The sequence below is a fragment of the Pezoporus flaviventris genome, unplaced genomic scaffold (assembly GCF_033815535.1).
Source record: "Pezoporus flaviventris isolate CSIRO_AGI_PZ_B2104156 unplaced genomic scaffold, CSIRO_AGI_Pfla_v1 ptg000056l, whole genome shotgun sequence".
Classification (NCBI taxonomy): domain Eukaryota; kingdom Metazoa; phylum Chordata; class Aves; order Psittaciformes; family Psittacidae; genus Pezoporus; species Pezoporus flaviventris.
In genome coordinates this window covers 1,097,592-1,114,234 of record NW_026892604.1, presented here as the reverse complement: position 1 = coordinate 1,114,234, position 16,643 = coordinate 1,097,592, and the positions used below count along the sequence as shown (strand labels likewise).

The 16,643-nt window shown below is 36.5% G+C and overlaps 1 protein-coding gene across 5 annotated transcripts in view; it reads right to left on the bottom strand.

Annotated features, from left to right (window-relative positions):
- Window positions 1–2,836: 2,836 nt before the first annotated feature.
- Window positions 2,837–16,643, bottom strand: part of PHKB (phosphorylase kinase regulatory subunit beta) — an 83,768-nt gene continuing 69,961 nt past the window's right edge. For 4 of the 5 annotated variants that reach the window (XM_061469319.1, XM_061469321.1, XM_061469322.1 and 1 more), the window contains 7 exons: window positions 16,237–16,327; window positions 14,676–14,878; window positions 10,696–10,830; window positions 7,758–7,887; window positions 7,247–7,354; window positions 5,852–5,992; window positions 2,837–3,819 (listed from right to left, as the gene is read on the bottom strand). In XM_061469319.1, coding sequence (XP_061325303.1) covers window positions 3,682–3,819; window positions 5,852–5,992; window positions 7,247–7,354; window positions 7,758–7,887; window positions 10,696–10,830; window positions 14,676–14,878; window positions 16,237–16,327 — 946 coding nt within the window. In that variant the 3' untranslated portion in view covers window positions 2,837–3,681. The remainder of the gene's footprint in view (window positions 3,820–5,851; window positions 5,993–7,246; window positions 7,355–7,757; window positions 7,888–10,695; window positions 10,831–14,675; window positions 14,879–16,236; window positions 16,328–16,643) is intronic. The other variant, XM_061469320.1, reaches the window with a different exon arrangement.

Below are 16,643 nucleotides of genomic sequence, written 5' to 3'. Positions count from 1 at the left end.
ACGTTCTCAAAGTTTGTGCTTTGGGAACACACTATGTTAAAGCTTAAAGTGGTATTTGCCTTTGAAAATGATTCTGTTTTAACATGTACCTAATAGCAACATTTGACATGAGATACAAGGGGAAAAGCTTACTTGAAGGCAGGCTTCACTATTAAATGGACTCAAATTCCTTAAGTATCTGGGATCAGGAAGAACTTTATGGGATAAGGGCATCTCATCTTCTGTCATACATGTGATATTTAAAATGATCTTAAAACTTCAATCAGTAAAGTCACAGAGGAGCATTAATATAAGGGTTTGTCTCTGATAGTGGAAAGAAAGCAGTGAAAAAAAAAATCTTAATCCCTTACTAATTACCCTAAAATTCCCTAAATCAGGGAATGACCAAATCCATGAGTGAATTATTCTGTATAAGAGAAAACAGAAACCACCAAAGGTAGCTAGAGAATTGTTAGATACAGAATATGTCAAATTTCAGACAGAGGATAGATTTGCTGTTCTGCAGAGTATATTTCAGTAAAACAGGAAATGCTGTCATTGCATCAGTTTAGGAAATATAAGGGTAAATACGTCTGGAGAGGCCATCTGCATTTGGAAAAGAGGTCTGACTTCTGCTGACCATTAGTTACTCATTGTATGAGTGAAAAGGAAATTATTGTGGCTTTCTGGTTTGTTTTGATGAAATACTGCTTGCTTACCTTGAAGCACTTTCTGAGCATTTCACTTTATAATACACTACAGAAATGTAATCACTTTTCTGAACATTTCAGGTGCTTAAAAAGAGGCACACAGAAGGCAAGTGGATCCAGCAAAGCTTTACAGAATTACTTGGAAACATGGGTAAAGTACCTAAACATATGAAATTCGTATTGTGCAATTTGACTAAGACTGGTTCTGCAGACTGAAAAGCATGCACAGACACTTCAATAGAGGCTGTTGTGTGTACATGTTAAAAGGTAAAGGCCTATTTAACCCTGTGCACCCATACAAATATGTACAAGTATATATAGATACATACACACATCTATGGATCATAACACAGTGTAATAAACTGATGCCTGAGGTGGAGAATCTGCTTTTGCAATTTATGCTAGAATACTAATATTTTCGGCTGTTATAGTTGTTAGCATTGTCCTATTTCTGCAGGTTCTCTCCGATGGTTTCTAGAAATCACACACTGACTTGGCTCTCATGTTTAAAACAAAACTGGGAATTGGAAAAGGCTATGAAATCTCCAGTTCAAGTTGTACCTTAATTAGACTTGGTCTTGGACAATATCTTTTAAAACTATAATTTAGTAGGCATACTATGTCAGAGCCATTTCTGTCAAGCTCCTTTCTTGTCCCTGCTTCAGGAAGAAGAGAATAATTAATTGCATTGTCTTTCCAGACATAAGAATCTTTTTCAGGAAATTTGGACTCTGCTAGATTTTGGTATCTTTTAATGTGGGTACTTCGCAGAAGTTGAAAAATTGTCACAATTATATTTCCACAAATAGTGTTCAAGGCTGTAAAGCAAAAAAGAGTTTGCATGGATTTTCATTCCAAGTTTGTATAAGGAAAAGTGGTGGCTGGTTTTCATTCATTTACAGTGACGCAGTTCAGACCAAGATTAGCAAATCTGAGGTGGGAAGAAGTGGTAAGTGATGTAAAAAAACCCAACTGCTATCCCGCTCTTTGAAAAATTAATGTGCAGTTATGTTTAAATCACAGGCAATTGCAAACCCAAATAACACTGCTACTGTCCAGCAAAATGCCAGTGTTCCTGAAGTAATCTGTAGATTTTGTAATTTGTATTTAAAGGATTGCTTCCTTTCAATAGGATTTACAACTTGTAGACAAGACTTACGTTCTGTGTTTGTAAGGCAAGAGATACCTCAATTTTAGAGTATTTTAAAAATAAACTAGAAATAGACATGCTTGTTACCAATATAATCATTGATCCATGACCAGCTGTAGATCTACAAGTAATAATTAAAAAAAAATAAGGCAAGTTAAATTTATTGCAGTTGATAACTGGTAAGGCAGTTATGAAGTAAAAATTTTGAGGCTAGGTTGGATTGCTGCTTAAACTAGTGGCTCATTCAGGATTTTGAACCGCTGCAAAATGAGTCAGCTGTTTAATTGTAGCCTCCTTGCTGGAGTTTAGAGCAATGCTGCAGCCCTTCAGACAACATTCTACTATTAAATGTACTATCATGCTCCAATGATGTACCCGACAGTGAGTAACGAGTGTGTGTTTCTCCTGGATTTTTCTTCCCCATCTCTCCTTCCACCTCTCCACTGTTCTTTGAATGATAAATATACTACAGCAAGGAAGCGCAGAAGGATCACTACTCTGTTACCCCCAAATTAACATTTCCAAACTCACTCTCCATGTTATTTGACAAGAGATTCATTTATGTTTTAGTGTCCTCCTTCAACAATAAATTCTTCCATTTTGGTTTGATTAGCATTCATTCTGTGATTCTGGAGAAGTTCTGCAAATTAGGGAAGTACTAACCACATTGCCTAAGTGTGTTCAAATAAATTACCCCTCTTATGCCCAGATTCATTCTATCACTTTTGCTAGTAGTTCTGCCCTCTTACTGGTAAGTTAATCTAAACTCTGCTTTTATCAATATGGGAGTAATGTATTGACAGGTGAGTTGTAGCTGGTCACTATTAATTTAATTATCAAAATGTTTGAGGACCAGTTCTAAAGCTTTAGTATCTTTTGTGCTGCTAAAATAGGCACTTTAATGATTCATTCAAGGTGTTTACAGTAGCAGAATAAAGACTGCCACTAAAATCAACAGGAGTTTTTGCATGTCACTTAAAAGCATGTCACTTAAAAGTTTTTTTTCCCAACCATTTTCTTTTTATTACTTTCACCAAAATACAACATATAACGTAGTTTTCACACACTTAGAAGATAAATAAGTGTATCTTCAATTCTTTCATGCATTGATAGCTTATGGAATACAATATTTTTGCTTCATTGACGTTAATTTTAAATACAGTTTGTTTGCCCCTTTTCTTTCAAATTTTTTTTTGTTATTGTTTCCCTTGTTAACTTACAGATGTTTAAACAACAACTGGGAAACTGCAGTGATATTTATTGCTAGAGATAAAATGTTGCTCAGGGAGAAGACTGTATATCAAGGTATCAACTGGTAAATTAAAAAAAAACCCAACTTAAATGTATGCTGTGAACTGAATTGCACAAAAAAAAGAGTAACAACTCCCTCCAACAACAACCATCACATCCAATTTGTGTGTGGAATAGAAAAAATAAATCCAATTCTCCTACTTCACACTGATTCGTATGCATGTTAATTACAGCATTTACTGAATTTCATTTTGGAATTTACAATAAACTTGTTTGTAATTATAATAGAGGTATAAAGGCAAAACCTCATACTGCATTTCTCTTGAAATTACCAACTGTTTTAAAGGCATAGTTTAAGATCATAAATACAATCCGACTGAATTTAACCAAGTATCATAAGACTAACTTGCTGCATAGTGGGGAAAAGAAATAAATAGGTGGCACTTTGTATCTTTAATGGCACTTCTTTCAGCATAGTTTGCATTTTGTATTACTAGACAGGGTTACTCTTCAGTATAGTGTTTTAATATATGCATGAAAAATACACAGAGCACTAAATAAAGCAACAATTCCTATGCTGTTTTTCAAGCTTTAGCTAACAGTACAAGGATCATCATTGCTCGGTTTCATTTCCCCTTCCAGCAATAAAGTGATCACAGCCTTACTCAAGTAACTGCATGTTCCATTTTTTCCAATTGGGTGTGTGTTGTAGAATGCAGTCATGTCATCCTGCAGGAAAAGATGTTTCTGTTAGTGTTGATTATATATAGCAGCCAAACACAGGCAAATGAGAGGAACGTCACAAATATGCTACAAATGCAAATGTGTTTTTCAGACTTCTAACTTACAGTAATATAGTTCTGCTCAGTTTTCAAAAGTCTCCCACATATACTTAGCTAAATATGTGGAAAACAGACAACTGAAATATATTTCGTTTTTTTTTTACTGAGTTTTCCAGTCCTGTAGAGATACCATCACCTTATTATTTTTTTAAACTAGTAGATGATACAGAACAACTGCTCTCTTAAAACATACAGTGAGATGATTACTATGTGGTTAACTTACTGTGCTGCCACAGTATGACTGTGAGCCAGGCCCTTAGATGTACACATAGAGATACTGACTACATGTTTATTTGGAAGAAAAGAAAAATTTTAAATCAGAGAAGCTTTCACAGGTAGCACACTAATTCATTAATCAGATCAACAAAATAGGTGTTCTTCACTGAACACCTGTTTTGTAGAGTTAATGATGTTAAATGTCTGCAAATCATGGATTGGCTGCTATAATAAAGGTTCAATGCTTTAATCCAGAAAATTGGTTATTTTTATTAAATCAAGAGCAGAAATTGTGTGGTGAAAATATTAGACTTGTAGTTTTAGGATGTATTTAAAATCACTGGAGTAAATACTTTTCACACTAATTACATGGTAATAGGGAAATAACAAAGTTCAAAGTACTTGCAAGTCAGTTTAATGGAAAACCATAATTCAGATAGATGAGTTCTTTTAGTTAGGAAAGCTTGAGATACAATTATCATCAGAACAATCCTAGCGAGGCTACATTTAACTGCCAGCAGGCATATACATTCAAATATGGGAGAGTCAGGTTTCAGAAAATTTTAATGTAAGGAGCTGGAATATCCAACAACAATTTTACAGATATTATTCACAATTACAATTTGAAATTTCCTTCTGAGACAAAAAGGCAACATTCTGTGCAAATCTGGGGTTGGAAAAAAATCCATCAAATTGGATTTCTGGATCAAATCCTCCCAAATGGAGGCTAGGGCAGCACCATTAAAAATTGGGTTTGCATGGGATTTTTCTTTCTTTTTATAACCACTGGGGGCTTCCAGCTTTTCACAGAAGTCAGCAGTGTAATCAAGATACTGTGCAGAGCTGGCACATAATAGCCATTTATGTGGGTGGTAATTCTGATTTTGCTACACCTACAAATGTTCTACCCATCAAAATGTCCAGGCCAAAAGTATCATACTTTCAAGAAAATTGTGTCCTTTTAAAATAAAGGTGTTGTGCAAGGTGGTATGTTGCTAAGGTAGCTTGCCTTGCTTTCAAATCCTACTACAGAGAGTACTGGGAAAAAGTGAACCTTGAAACTTTTGAAAGAATTCTTAAGGAGCACTTCCTCATCTTTTACAGGAGCTAAATTCAGCAACAGAAGTGTTGTTGTGTATGTTATGCATAAATTGATTATTCAGAGCTAGCATAGGTATCTCCAAGTATATTGTGCACAATAAAACACCAGACAGAACAAGGAAAATCATCCTCAGTAGCACAGGGACTTGTCCCACTGCTTCACTCATATTTCCTCCAACCAGTTCAATAAACCTGGCTTTTGTACAGAATTTTAAAGCTTTGAGGCACCAAAACTTGCAGCAAGAATATTTATACGTCTTTAAAGGACAAAATCCTAGTGAAGTAAATCTTAAAAGCTACATAATGATTAAGTTTCATTTATTTAAGTCTTAGAGATTAAAAGCTTGCTACATCATGAATGCAACTCTAGCACTAAAACTGGTAGTTAAGAACAGTTTGAATTCACAATTTGGTAATAAAGTCAGTGGCAATCTTTTATCTCTGTCTTTGCAGGCTTAGGCAGCACTTGCGTATATTTCTTTCTTATTTGTGTTCCATTCTGAATTCCTACTGTTTTTTATTCTGAGCCTCACATAATTAACATTTATAAACACACTTCAATAAGAATAGTAAAATCTGTAAGTTAGTAATTTTTTACTTACTTGCTTTTCAGATCCCTTCGGAAGGCTGTGATCTTTCTGAAAGTCATGAAATGCTTCTTGCACCACTTTGTCCAAGTCCACTTTGTCCTGGAACTCTAGCTCAGGATTTCTCTCCAAAATAACAGATATGACCATCAACAACTGGGAGGCAGAAAAAGACTGTAAGACTTTAAATTTGGTTTTTTTTTTAAATTCAGATTACATAAAAGCACTCTTAATAATTACATATGCCTCTTTCAGGCAGGAGGCCATTTAATAATGGAACAGGTAATAGTGCACAGATAATAGAATTCTGATTTTGATAAAAGAATCACTGGAAAAAGCAGGCTTTTATGACAATTACATTTTTTGGTGACTACCTAGTTAAGGGCACTGTGTAAAGATTGACATCAACATCTAACTTTGCTGGGAACCAGGGAAGTTATTTTAGTTTATTCAGTTCCTTGTAGGGCTGCACAAATGCTAATGTTCAGCCAGTGGAGAGGGTGAAAATCAGCAGATGCTGAACCCTAAGCATGTGAGAGGTATAATCATGTATGTCATAATATGATTATACCAAAGTTCATAAAAAAATGAAAACTCGCAGTTCGAGAGAATTTATATTCCATGTATCTGGAAAGAGGTTTAGAGGAAGGTGAACATGATGAGTGACCTGTCATAATAACTACAGGTGGGCAGCACAGTCTATATTGGTCATCTTGGGTTTTGGTAATTGTGTTATCTTTTAGCAAAAATTGGGAATGCTCCAGCAAACAGCATGACCATTAGCTGTTAGCCAGAATTGAGATGGATTTGATGTTACTGGGGAGGAATACTCATAAGCACCAGCACTTGGGAACTAACAGTGCTGCTGACAGCACAGATGCCAGTGACCAACAGTTCAGACGCTCTTCATCTGTTCAAAACGAGTATGTTATACGCAGTGGTGGGAAGGAGTTTAAATAGCCTCTTACTTTACTGTTGGGTATAAGGAAAGCGGAAGTTAGTTGATTCAGTAGCATAAAGATAGCCATAGCAAAATGGGTAAGAAAATCTACTGCAGAGCAAACTGATAATTTAGAGGAGTTTTCCCTTAGACCTAAAAAATTTTTAGGAAAAGGCATGGCTTAAGGACCTGAAGGAAATCTAACCTGGAATTACTAGTTTTCAGCTGTGACCTAATTGTATTGGTGCTGTCCTTCATATTTATCTATTTACTAAAGGGGAAGAACATCAAGAACTTAGTATATTCTTAACATGTGAACAGCAACCTGACTAACCACACAAAAATGATGGAGAAACCAATGTCTGTATTTAAACTGCTATTTCTTAAAATATTTGTTACTTTTTGTTTTGCTTTTAATATGTAACATGCTCATATACATTATAAAATTTCATTCATTATAGGCCACACACCTCTACAATAATTTGCCTGTATTCTGGTTGGTCGATATTTTGCAGCATATCTTCAACTAGAAGGGAAAAATTCATTTCATACATCGTCATATCCGATAAGGTTGGTTGCTGAAAAACAAATCATACTTTTACTCAAAGACCATTTAAGCTAAATCAAAATCATCCCCAGCTAAAGCCTATTTGCTGGCCAAATAAATAATACTCAACTAAGAAATATGACCAATTTAGGATCAAAAAGAGAGCCATTCTCAGTCCTTTACTTGGAAAGGGTCTTCTAGACTTACACTTACATAAATGTGTATAAACTGACCTGCATTCTATTCTAATGGTATTTTACTCAGAACCAAAATGAAAATTTGATGTTTTTCCTAATTATTTCCTTTTTTAAACATAACAGGAACAAACCACACTACATAATACATTACAGCATAAAACAGACATTAACAATAAAATAATTCAACATTAATAGTCAGACAGAGTAGAAATAACTGATCATCTCTGCTGATTATACCTGTGGTAAAAACTTCCCTGCCACTATTAAACCATTAGGGGTTCTCTCCAAGATCTGCCACACCCGATCATAGAATCCAGCAGGAGCTCGATTGAGAGACCCATCTATCTGTCTTCTGTTTAGCCAGCCTCTGTGGACAAAGAAAATTGGGAGTTTGAAGTAAGAAACCGTTACAAATACAGAACCAAGCCACGTTCTCTCATATAAGCCAGTGAGGTAAGTGGTGACATCAAATATGTATTAATGATGCATATACAATATATGTTGTCCTTTCTGGTATGTTATGCTCTAAAGCAAACAAAATCAAGATGCTAAGTCTGTAGAAGTTTGAATGTTATTCTGATGTGTGTGTTTGTGGTTTACCTAACTAGAAACGTGCGAAGCCTATACAGCACAGTACAGTAACAACAGAAGTAGGCTGAATTCATCATGTCAAACCAATTTAAGTCACCGTAAATTAAAACATACATAAAACACTGTACCTATGACAGTCTAATTTACACACACTGGAAAAAATTAGTATTAACGAGTAGTAACGAGTGGTGTCCCTCAGGGATCGGTGTTGGGACCGCTCTTGTTCAGTATCTTTGCCGGTGACATGACAGTGGGATTGAGTGCGCCCACAGCAAGTTTGCCGATGACACCAAGCTGTGTGGTTTGGTTGATATGCTGGAGGGAAGGAATGCCATCCAGAGGGACCTTGACACGCTTGAGAGGTGGACTGATGCCAGCCTTATGAAGTTTAACCATGACAACTGCAAGGTCCTACACCTGGGTCCCAGGCACAGCTACAGGCTGGGCAGAAAAGAGATTCAGAGCAGCCCTGGGGAGAAGGACTTGGGGGTGCTGGTTGATGAGAAAATGAACATGAGCCAGTAGTGTGTGCTGGCAGCCCAGAAAGCCAACCATATGCTGGGCTGCATCACGAGGAGAGTGACCAGCAGGTTGAAGGGGGTGATCCTGCCCCCCTCCTCTTGTGAGACCTCACCTGGAGTATTGTGTGCAGTTCTGGTGGCCTCAACATAAAAAGGACATGGAACAAGTCCAGAGGAGGGCCACGAGGATGATCAGGGGACTGGAGCACCTCCTGTATGAAGACAGGCTGAGAAAGTTGGGGGTGTTCAGCCTGAAGAAGAGAAGGCTGTGTGGAGACCTCATAGCAGCCTTCCAGTATCTGAAATGAGCCTATAGGGATGCTGGGGAGGGACTCTTCATTAGGGACCGTAGTGACAGGACAAGGGGTAATGAGTTAAAACTTAAACAGGGGAGGTTTAGATTGGATATACGGAGGAAATTCTTTACTGTAAGGGTGGTGAGGCATTGGAATGGGTTGTCCAGGGAGGTTGTGAATGCTCCATCCCTGGTGGTGTTCAAGGCCAGGTTGGACGAAGCCTTGGGTGAGATGGTTTAGTGTGAGGTGTCGCTGCCCATGGCAGGGGGGTTGGAACTAGATGATCTTGAGGTCCTTTTCAACCCTAACTATTCTATGATTCTATGATTCTAACTGTAATATTAAAAGTCATTCTATTGAACCACTTTTTTTCAATAGTTGAACTATTGAACTACAATAGGCAAAACAATTATACAAATAAAGCTCAATGAAATTCTGCTTCTATAAAATACAAAGCGCTAATAGATAATGGATTAGAAACACCTATCATACTAATTTAAATACCAGGTTAGAAAAAGCTTTTCAGCAGGATTGCTGAAAGTAGGTTTTTCATGATGGTGTGTAGAAAAACAAGTGTCCTGTAAATCTGGAAAATTAGGCAGAATGGTTTTCTTAATCTTTAGACACACTGAGTTAATTTCTCCATAAATTACAAATTTTGTTTGCTTTCAGAAGTACACTTTCCCTTCTTTTTTTTAAAAAAAAACAACTTACAACCATAAAGTCTGAAATTCAATTTTTGTATTTTTCAGTATTACTACAGCAAAGTAGCCAAAATGTTTGAGATACCAGCAATGGAACTCTGGTAGATTCACAGTACAGAATTAAGTCCTATGTAGCAGTATGTATTTGAGAGAAGTTTTCCTAAAAGTTACTGTTCTTAGTTGGTTTTACGTAGAAAATCTATTTTGTATGTTAAGACAGTATTGAGCTTCCTCTAGGAAGCAAAGCTCTGACGAAAAGCAACTAATACTTTTGTCTCTTAGGTTAATATTCCTGCACAAGGTTTTTTTCCTAAAACAAGTTCCGCATCTTCTCTGGTCACAAACAACTTTTCTATAGCCTTAATAAAAGCAAACAAATACTGCTGAAAGACCTCATGCAGGAAAGGTGGGAAATTTCTACACCTACATATTTGGATATTTGCAGCACAGGAATCAACACACTATTATTATTTGATACTGTAGATACGTTTAGATGTGGGGCTTTTTTTTTTGTTTTTTTTTTTTTTTAAACTACATTTAAATCACTGCTTGGCAACATGGCTTTCTGTATTTCAAAGACTTGGCTCTGTTAGGCTGCTCAAAAACAGAGAAAAAAATAAATAGGATAATTCCGTGATCAGTTTTGTTAAATTGGCTATTCTGCAGAACTTTCGTAGCCCAGCCTAGCACAAATGAAATTCAGCACTAATAGTTTTGTGTTTTTTAGTTTTTGTGTCTTTGCACTGCTAGATACAAATCTGCTAGATATTGCTAGAATATGGTATGTTCAGAATAAAGTTCAGAGTAAAATTAGTTGTTTATGCAGATGCCAGCATCCTTCCACAAAGATAAAAGTGAAAAAGGAAGATGCAGTATAAAGGAAACAATTGTAGTATCTGGACACAGGTGAAAGAAGTTAAAAGTGCATTTTTGCTGTCTTTCCTTAAATACGTGTATTATTGATTGCAGATGCCAGGTGATTTCAGATGTAGACAGAGTAGCTCAGAAATGAAAATTACTTGAGCAGTGAAAACAGGTGCCACAAACCCACACATCTCATTACCTCCCCTGCTGCTGTGGTTGAAGAATATCCAGCAGAAGCTGCTTCACTTCACTAGGGGACATCTGGTATAAGTCCTTAGCTGGCATATCCCCAGCACGGATTTTCAATTCATACTTCATAGCATGGATAATCCATCTGAAGTAAAGCAAGGAATACATTTATCAATTATGTATGAAATTTCCAAAGATGAAATACTAGTCTAATAAAATAGCCCGTAAGAATTCCATATGATCTTGCTACACGGCTGACGGGACAGACAAAAAATACCAAACAAATACTATACTATTCTTACTGTATTGTGGAATTTACTCAGATTTTGTGTTTGTTTGCAATATGGTACAAACTAAAAGGAGTAATGCATTAATTTTAAGAAATGGGTTCTGATGCATCTTTTCATAGGGAAGATATATTAGACCACATATTCTCTTATGTCCCATGGTCATTAAGACAAACATTTACCTGCCTTTTGATGTTAAAATTCCCACTCAAAATTATGTTCTGACAGTGTATGCATTTTGCTGATGAGTTAAAAAAAAACAAACACAAAAGCCACATAAAGTTTAAATTATTTAACATTAAAAAAGACTTCAGGGCTTATTTATGGTTTTAGCCTTTGAAATTCCTTCTTGCAGTCTACTATATTTTTCTTTCTTTTGCTACTGTCTTTTGAAAAGATTTGATTAAATAAAAATACACCACCAGTGAAGATTTTTCAGCCTTAGGTATGAGAGCTGCAGAGCTTTGCAAATCATTGAAGGAAAATGCTGAATTTTATTCTGTGTATTAATATAGAAACAGTGCTACATCCTCTAATATCAATGATGAAATAATGCATAGCTATATCTGAAGCAAGGTAACTCAAGCATGGAGCTCAGTCTCTTACCACCTACATTGCTTCAGTTCAAGCAGGAATTACTAACAAAAGGGAAAAGAAACTCCACTAGTTTTTCCTTGAACAAGTCATCGTGTAACACTTGATCAAGTCAGTGTTACATGAGAGAGCCTTGCTCTCTTTATCAGAAAATGCATAATATTCCTAAAAGCATTACCTTGTCATCAGTATAGACACATTCTATGGGCATTTAATTATTTAGCCTACAACATACAGAATGTTTTTGTTTATGTAATTCAAGTCACAGTCTTTCCTGAAGGATTCCTAGTATTCACAGAATTCATGGAATTCTGAGATGTCAGGCCAACTCATTCAACATTCCTTTGAATTTGAGGTTTCTAGGACTATTTATTGAAGGTGCAAGATACAAGAGATTATTAGGCAGCATGGGAATTTTACATAATCCAGAACACAGAACTTTCATTTTAGTGGGTGAATAGTGTCCTTCTCTTGTTACTAAGTTTAACAAACAAAACTAGCTTAGGAATTGTTTTTTTTTCACTGATGACTCAAATTATCTCTCTGGAAGTCATTCACTGGTCTTTTCTCTTTGCAGTGGCCTACAAAACACAGCAAAGTCAAATGGTCCTCCTACCAAATTCTTCACTGGTAAGAGGTGGGTAAAAGTCTGTTGGTTCAAGTTTTTTGTACTAATGGGGCTGTCAAACACGTGATCTATTTCAGCATGAAATCCTGCAAACAAGTCAGTAATGAGACACTACATCAAATCATTATCAAACTGGAATAGTGTTTCTATTTGAGAAGGTTAATTTTGCTCACTGGGTGAGCGATTACACCAAAATAAAGGAAATGAAACCCGTATCACTAACCTTGGAAGAAAAAAAGAGAAAATCTGCAAAAGGATTAGCTACAAAGAATGAGGAAGGGGATGAATGAGGAGTAACATGGATCTGCACGGGGTACAGACAAAGTATGCCAGTGCAAAAGGATAGATGCAGCTGCTACTGGTAACTACCACCACTGCTGAAAGGCTCTATCTTCTCTATGAAAAAAATCCGGAAGATGGAACACTTACTTAAGCATGCGTACTAATTCTGTAAATCTCATTCAGTAGCACCTGCCTCCTCACGGAAGTGCTTATTCAAATGTACGTCTCTTCCTTAATGTGAAAACATTACCAATTTCAGGATAGCAAAGTAAATGCAGATACCATGGAATATGATAACACTCCAGCACAGACTACTTGTTGTTCACCTCATCAAAGAACTAAATAGAACAATCCAGTAGGTAAATGATGTTTTAAACTTAGTTCAGGTTTGTGATTCCTGAACTATGTATAGCTTAGCCTAACCTATTTAATAAAGAATTGGACAACTATTTAGCTAATGAACAGTCAAGAAGTGTTTTATGCATCTATAATCAGGATACTACGCAGTTTGGCAGGGTTGCTTGGGGATTTTTGAAAGAACAAAGACATTTTTAGCAACCTTATAGGACAAATCATGTTTTTCTTTACCATAGCAGCAAAACATTTCTGTGTAGGGAACTGCTCTTGAACAATGTCTTCATTATGTGACGTATCACATACTCAGGCTCACTATCAATCAGACGCATCCCTTGGTGCCTTAAAATATTTTAAAGGCTGTAATGGTAAGTACGTTTAAAGTGCAGAAGGCTATTATTACAAACAGTCTAAAAGAACAAGCTATCTTTTTAGGCAAACGATTGCGCTGAAACTCTGAAAAGCAAGCCTAAATACCTGGAAACACTGTTTCCAAGGGATCTGTTGCTCATGGTTGCCAGACTTCTAAGACCAATTTAGACAAGCCTGTATTGTGAGCTGAGCACTGACTAGGAACCAGAGAATGCAACTAGAAGCATATGTTGATTTGGATGATAATTGTGTGGTTTCAGAAAAGAATTAAATTCATGCTGAATCCTTCCTAGATAATCACATTTATGTAATCTCTAGCCGTTGCTAATTTGCCCCAAACCTACATGACACAGGTGACTGCACAACTGAGCAAAAAGCTTTTAAAGGCCTCATCTAGGAGCCTTAATCCTAGACTGCCTTCTTCCCTCCTTTCTTCCCTCAGTTCCTGAAGTCTGATAGTAAAAGCTTTTACTGTCCTCTCTATCTCTCAGTTCTTCCCTCCCTGACAATACAGTACACCCCTAGTCTTTGGCCCTCTAACCAGCCTGATGGGTGGGCAGGCAGCAGCACACCCGGTGTGCCTTTGCATTAACAGTGGGGCACTGTAAAGGATGAACCACCATTTGGTCTGGTGTAATCCATTGTGCTCCTAGGACACTATGTTGAGATCACATGTTTACCAGTAAGGAAATCTTTGCTAATCACCAGCCTTAAGCATGCACATCATACCTGTACCTAGTACAGAATAAAAAGATTTCTGCAGAGATTGTATTGCTGCCCAGAACAGATTTGTGAGCAGAATTTGCATCCACTCTGCAACTGGGAAACTCTGGATAGCACCCAGTGTCTGCTGCCAGGCAGGAAATAGGCAACTTGTCTCAGGAGCACCACTAATACACTTAAGTGCATACTTCATTACTTTGGGTATGCCTGTAAGGCCAGCTGCAATATAAAACAGAACCCCTTCAACCCACTGCACTACTAATGGAGTGTCACTGTGTATATATGATAGAGCTACACACGGTCTGGTCAGCCAGCTGATCATGCTTCCTTGGCAACTAGAAGAGCTAGGCAGAACATTCTGCTCCTGGCAGGACAGGGTGATAACTGCTCATCTGCTGCACAGAATGCACCTAACCCTGCTACCCTGTTTTTGGTTTTAAAGCCCTGACATGATAAGGGATCAAGCTCTGAAAAACCCTGTAGTTCACTGTGCTAGCTGCAGAAAAGCTTCAAAAGGGCTACTACAAGTGCTGCTCCACGCCACTTCAAGCTCTTGAACAGCACACTTGAGCTTAGTTATATAACTGATTTTGGCACACCAATTTAAAGCAATGTAGAACTGAAGTATGCAAGTTTTGCTGCATCATCTTACATAAACCGTTTTTGCAGTGTAGCAGCAATCTCTGTTAAAGTAGGTATCTTTCCCTGCAGTACTAGCACTAAGAACAACAACAGATTGATCTTACTGACCCAATCCGTATCTTCAGCATGCCACTGAAAAGTTCAGGGGAATTGGAGATGATCCAACCAATGTGTATGACAAGCTCCTGCTGAACTACAGCTTCTCTTTCATCTTGTAAATGACATTTTTCATAGATGATTTCCTTAATCACTCCTGGGGATAAGGGATTAGAAATAACTTCTTCCTCTTGGCCAAAGGCTCCAAGTGTCACCTGTGGTATATTGAAAACAATTCAGAAGACACAGACAGGAATAAAAGCACCACAGAAGCAATTCTGAAATGAAACTTCATGAACTCTCCTTTCCTTGTTAAATTCTCACAATAATAATAATAAAAAAAAATGTCAATGGCTGATGCTTGTTAATATTGTTAGTTGGATGCTTTTAAAATAACAGATTTCACTACAAGCCACAGTAAATATGAAATACAATTTTCCAAATGAAAATAAAAATACAAGCCCACTTCTTTGGTTTCAAATCTGGCTGTTTAGTCATGACTGCACACTAGGTTTAGATAGCCTTCCATTTCTGACATTTCAGCTGTGGAGCTCGCTTAAGGTTCCAAATGAAATTCATAGTTTTGTTTTCTTATTTCTTATAGCATCCCAGAAGTTATAGTCTTCATTTTAAGAAAACATATTGCTGGTACTGAATTGTTTAACCACAAAAAAATGAATTATGTTAAAAGTGTGATTTGCTTTTAATGAAGACAGTAAACCACAGCAACACTTAATTTTTCTCCGACAATAAAGATCATTATTATAAAGGGATCAGTGAAGGCAAGTGAGGTTAAAAAGCTGGAAATAAATAGCTGCACATCCTGCTGCATGCACGTGCAGATTCCTCTACAGCTATGTGTAGTGCCAGAAGCACATACCCTGACCTCAGTCTGGAGTAAGACAAAGACAAATCTGTCATACTAGTGTACCATATAGGTAAATATACATACAGATGTATTCTAATGCAAAAATACATAATATTCCATTACTATTATTTGAAAACAGCTCTTCATGAATGTAATTAAAATTGTGCTGGAAGTTAAAAAATAAAAGTCCTCCTTAGGAAGGGAAGAAATAGTGATAATTAAACTTTGGAACAGAAAACTGAAATCTTGAAAGAATTTACTCAGCTGCCACCCGTATGCTATCAGACAGAGTGGTTACATCTTCATTAAGTAAGTCTTAAAAATAAGCTTTATTACTTGATTTCATCTACTTTTGTGAAATAAAAGGGCATATATATATATAAATAATAAATAAAAGGGCATATATATATATTAGATACATAAAATCTAAGGAATTATGGGAATCATAATCTTCCCTTCTTATGTGGATGCTGAACTGTATTTTGAGTATTGGTCTGCTAGTAAATAAATTTATTACCCCATACTATACGCAAGTATTAAATATATCCTTATTTTCCCCTAGGGCTTTCTTCTTCAGTAAGGATTTTTTTTAAGTCATTGGGTATTTTTAAAAGAAGCATCAGAGGCCTTAAAAATTAAAAAGCCTATTTATTTAAGTTTCTTTGTTACCATTCCTTAATATATTTCTGAGGAGTGAAGACTTACCTGCTTGCCCTGAACTAAAACATTAGTAATAGATGGTGCAAGGCTGTCCACTAGTTTACCTAAAAGACTCGCTGCGAAGCGCACAACAGACCTGAGGGCAGAAAACAGAGCAATCCCACTACATATCAAAAGCTAGTTTAATGAATTCATGTATATTTGAAGTCTGCAACAGCAGAGATCTCAAAAATAACTCTGTGAATACATACATTATTTATGATACAGAATTTGGATCAGATTTTATGTAATCTTCTATGGATTTTCATTTTTTAGTCAAGCTACAGGTTAATGGATCAAAATCAAATTTCATTAGAACTCATTAAACTACCAGCTCCATAAAAAGTTTGTCGATTTTTCTCAGCATCATCCTGAAATCAGACAGATTCTCTTCTGTGCCATTTTCATGGTTT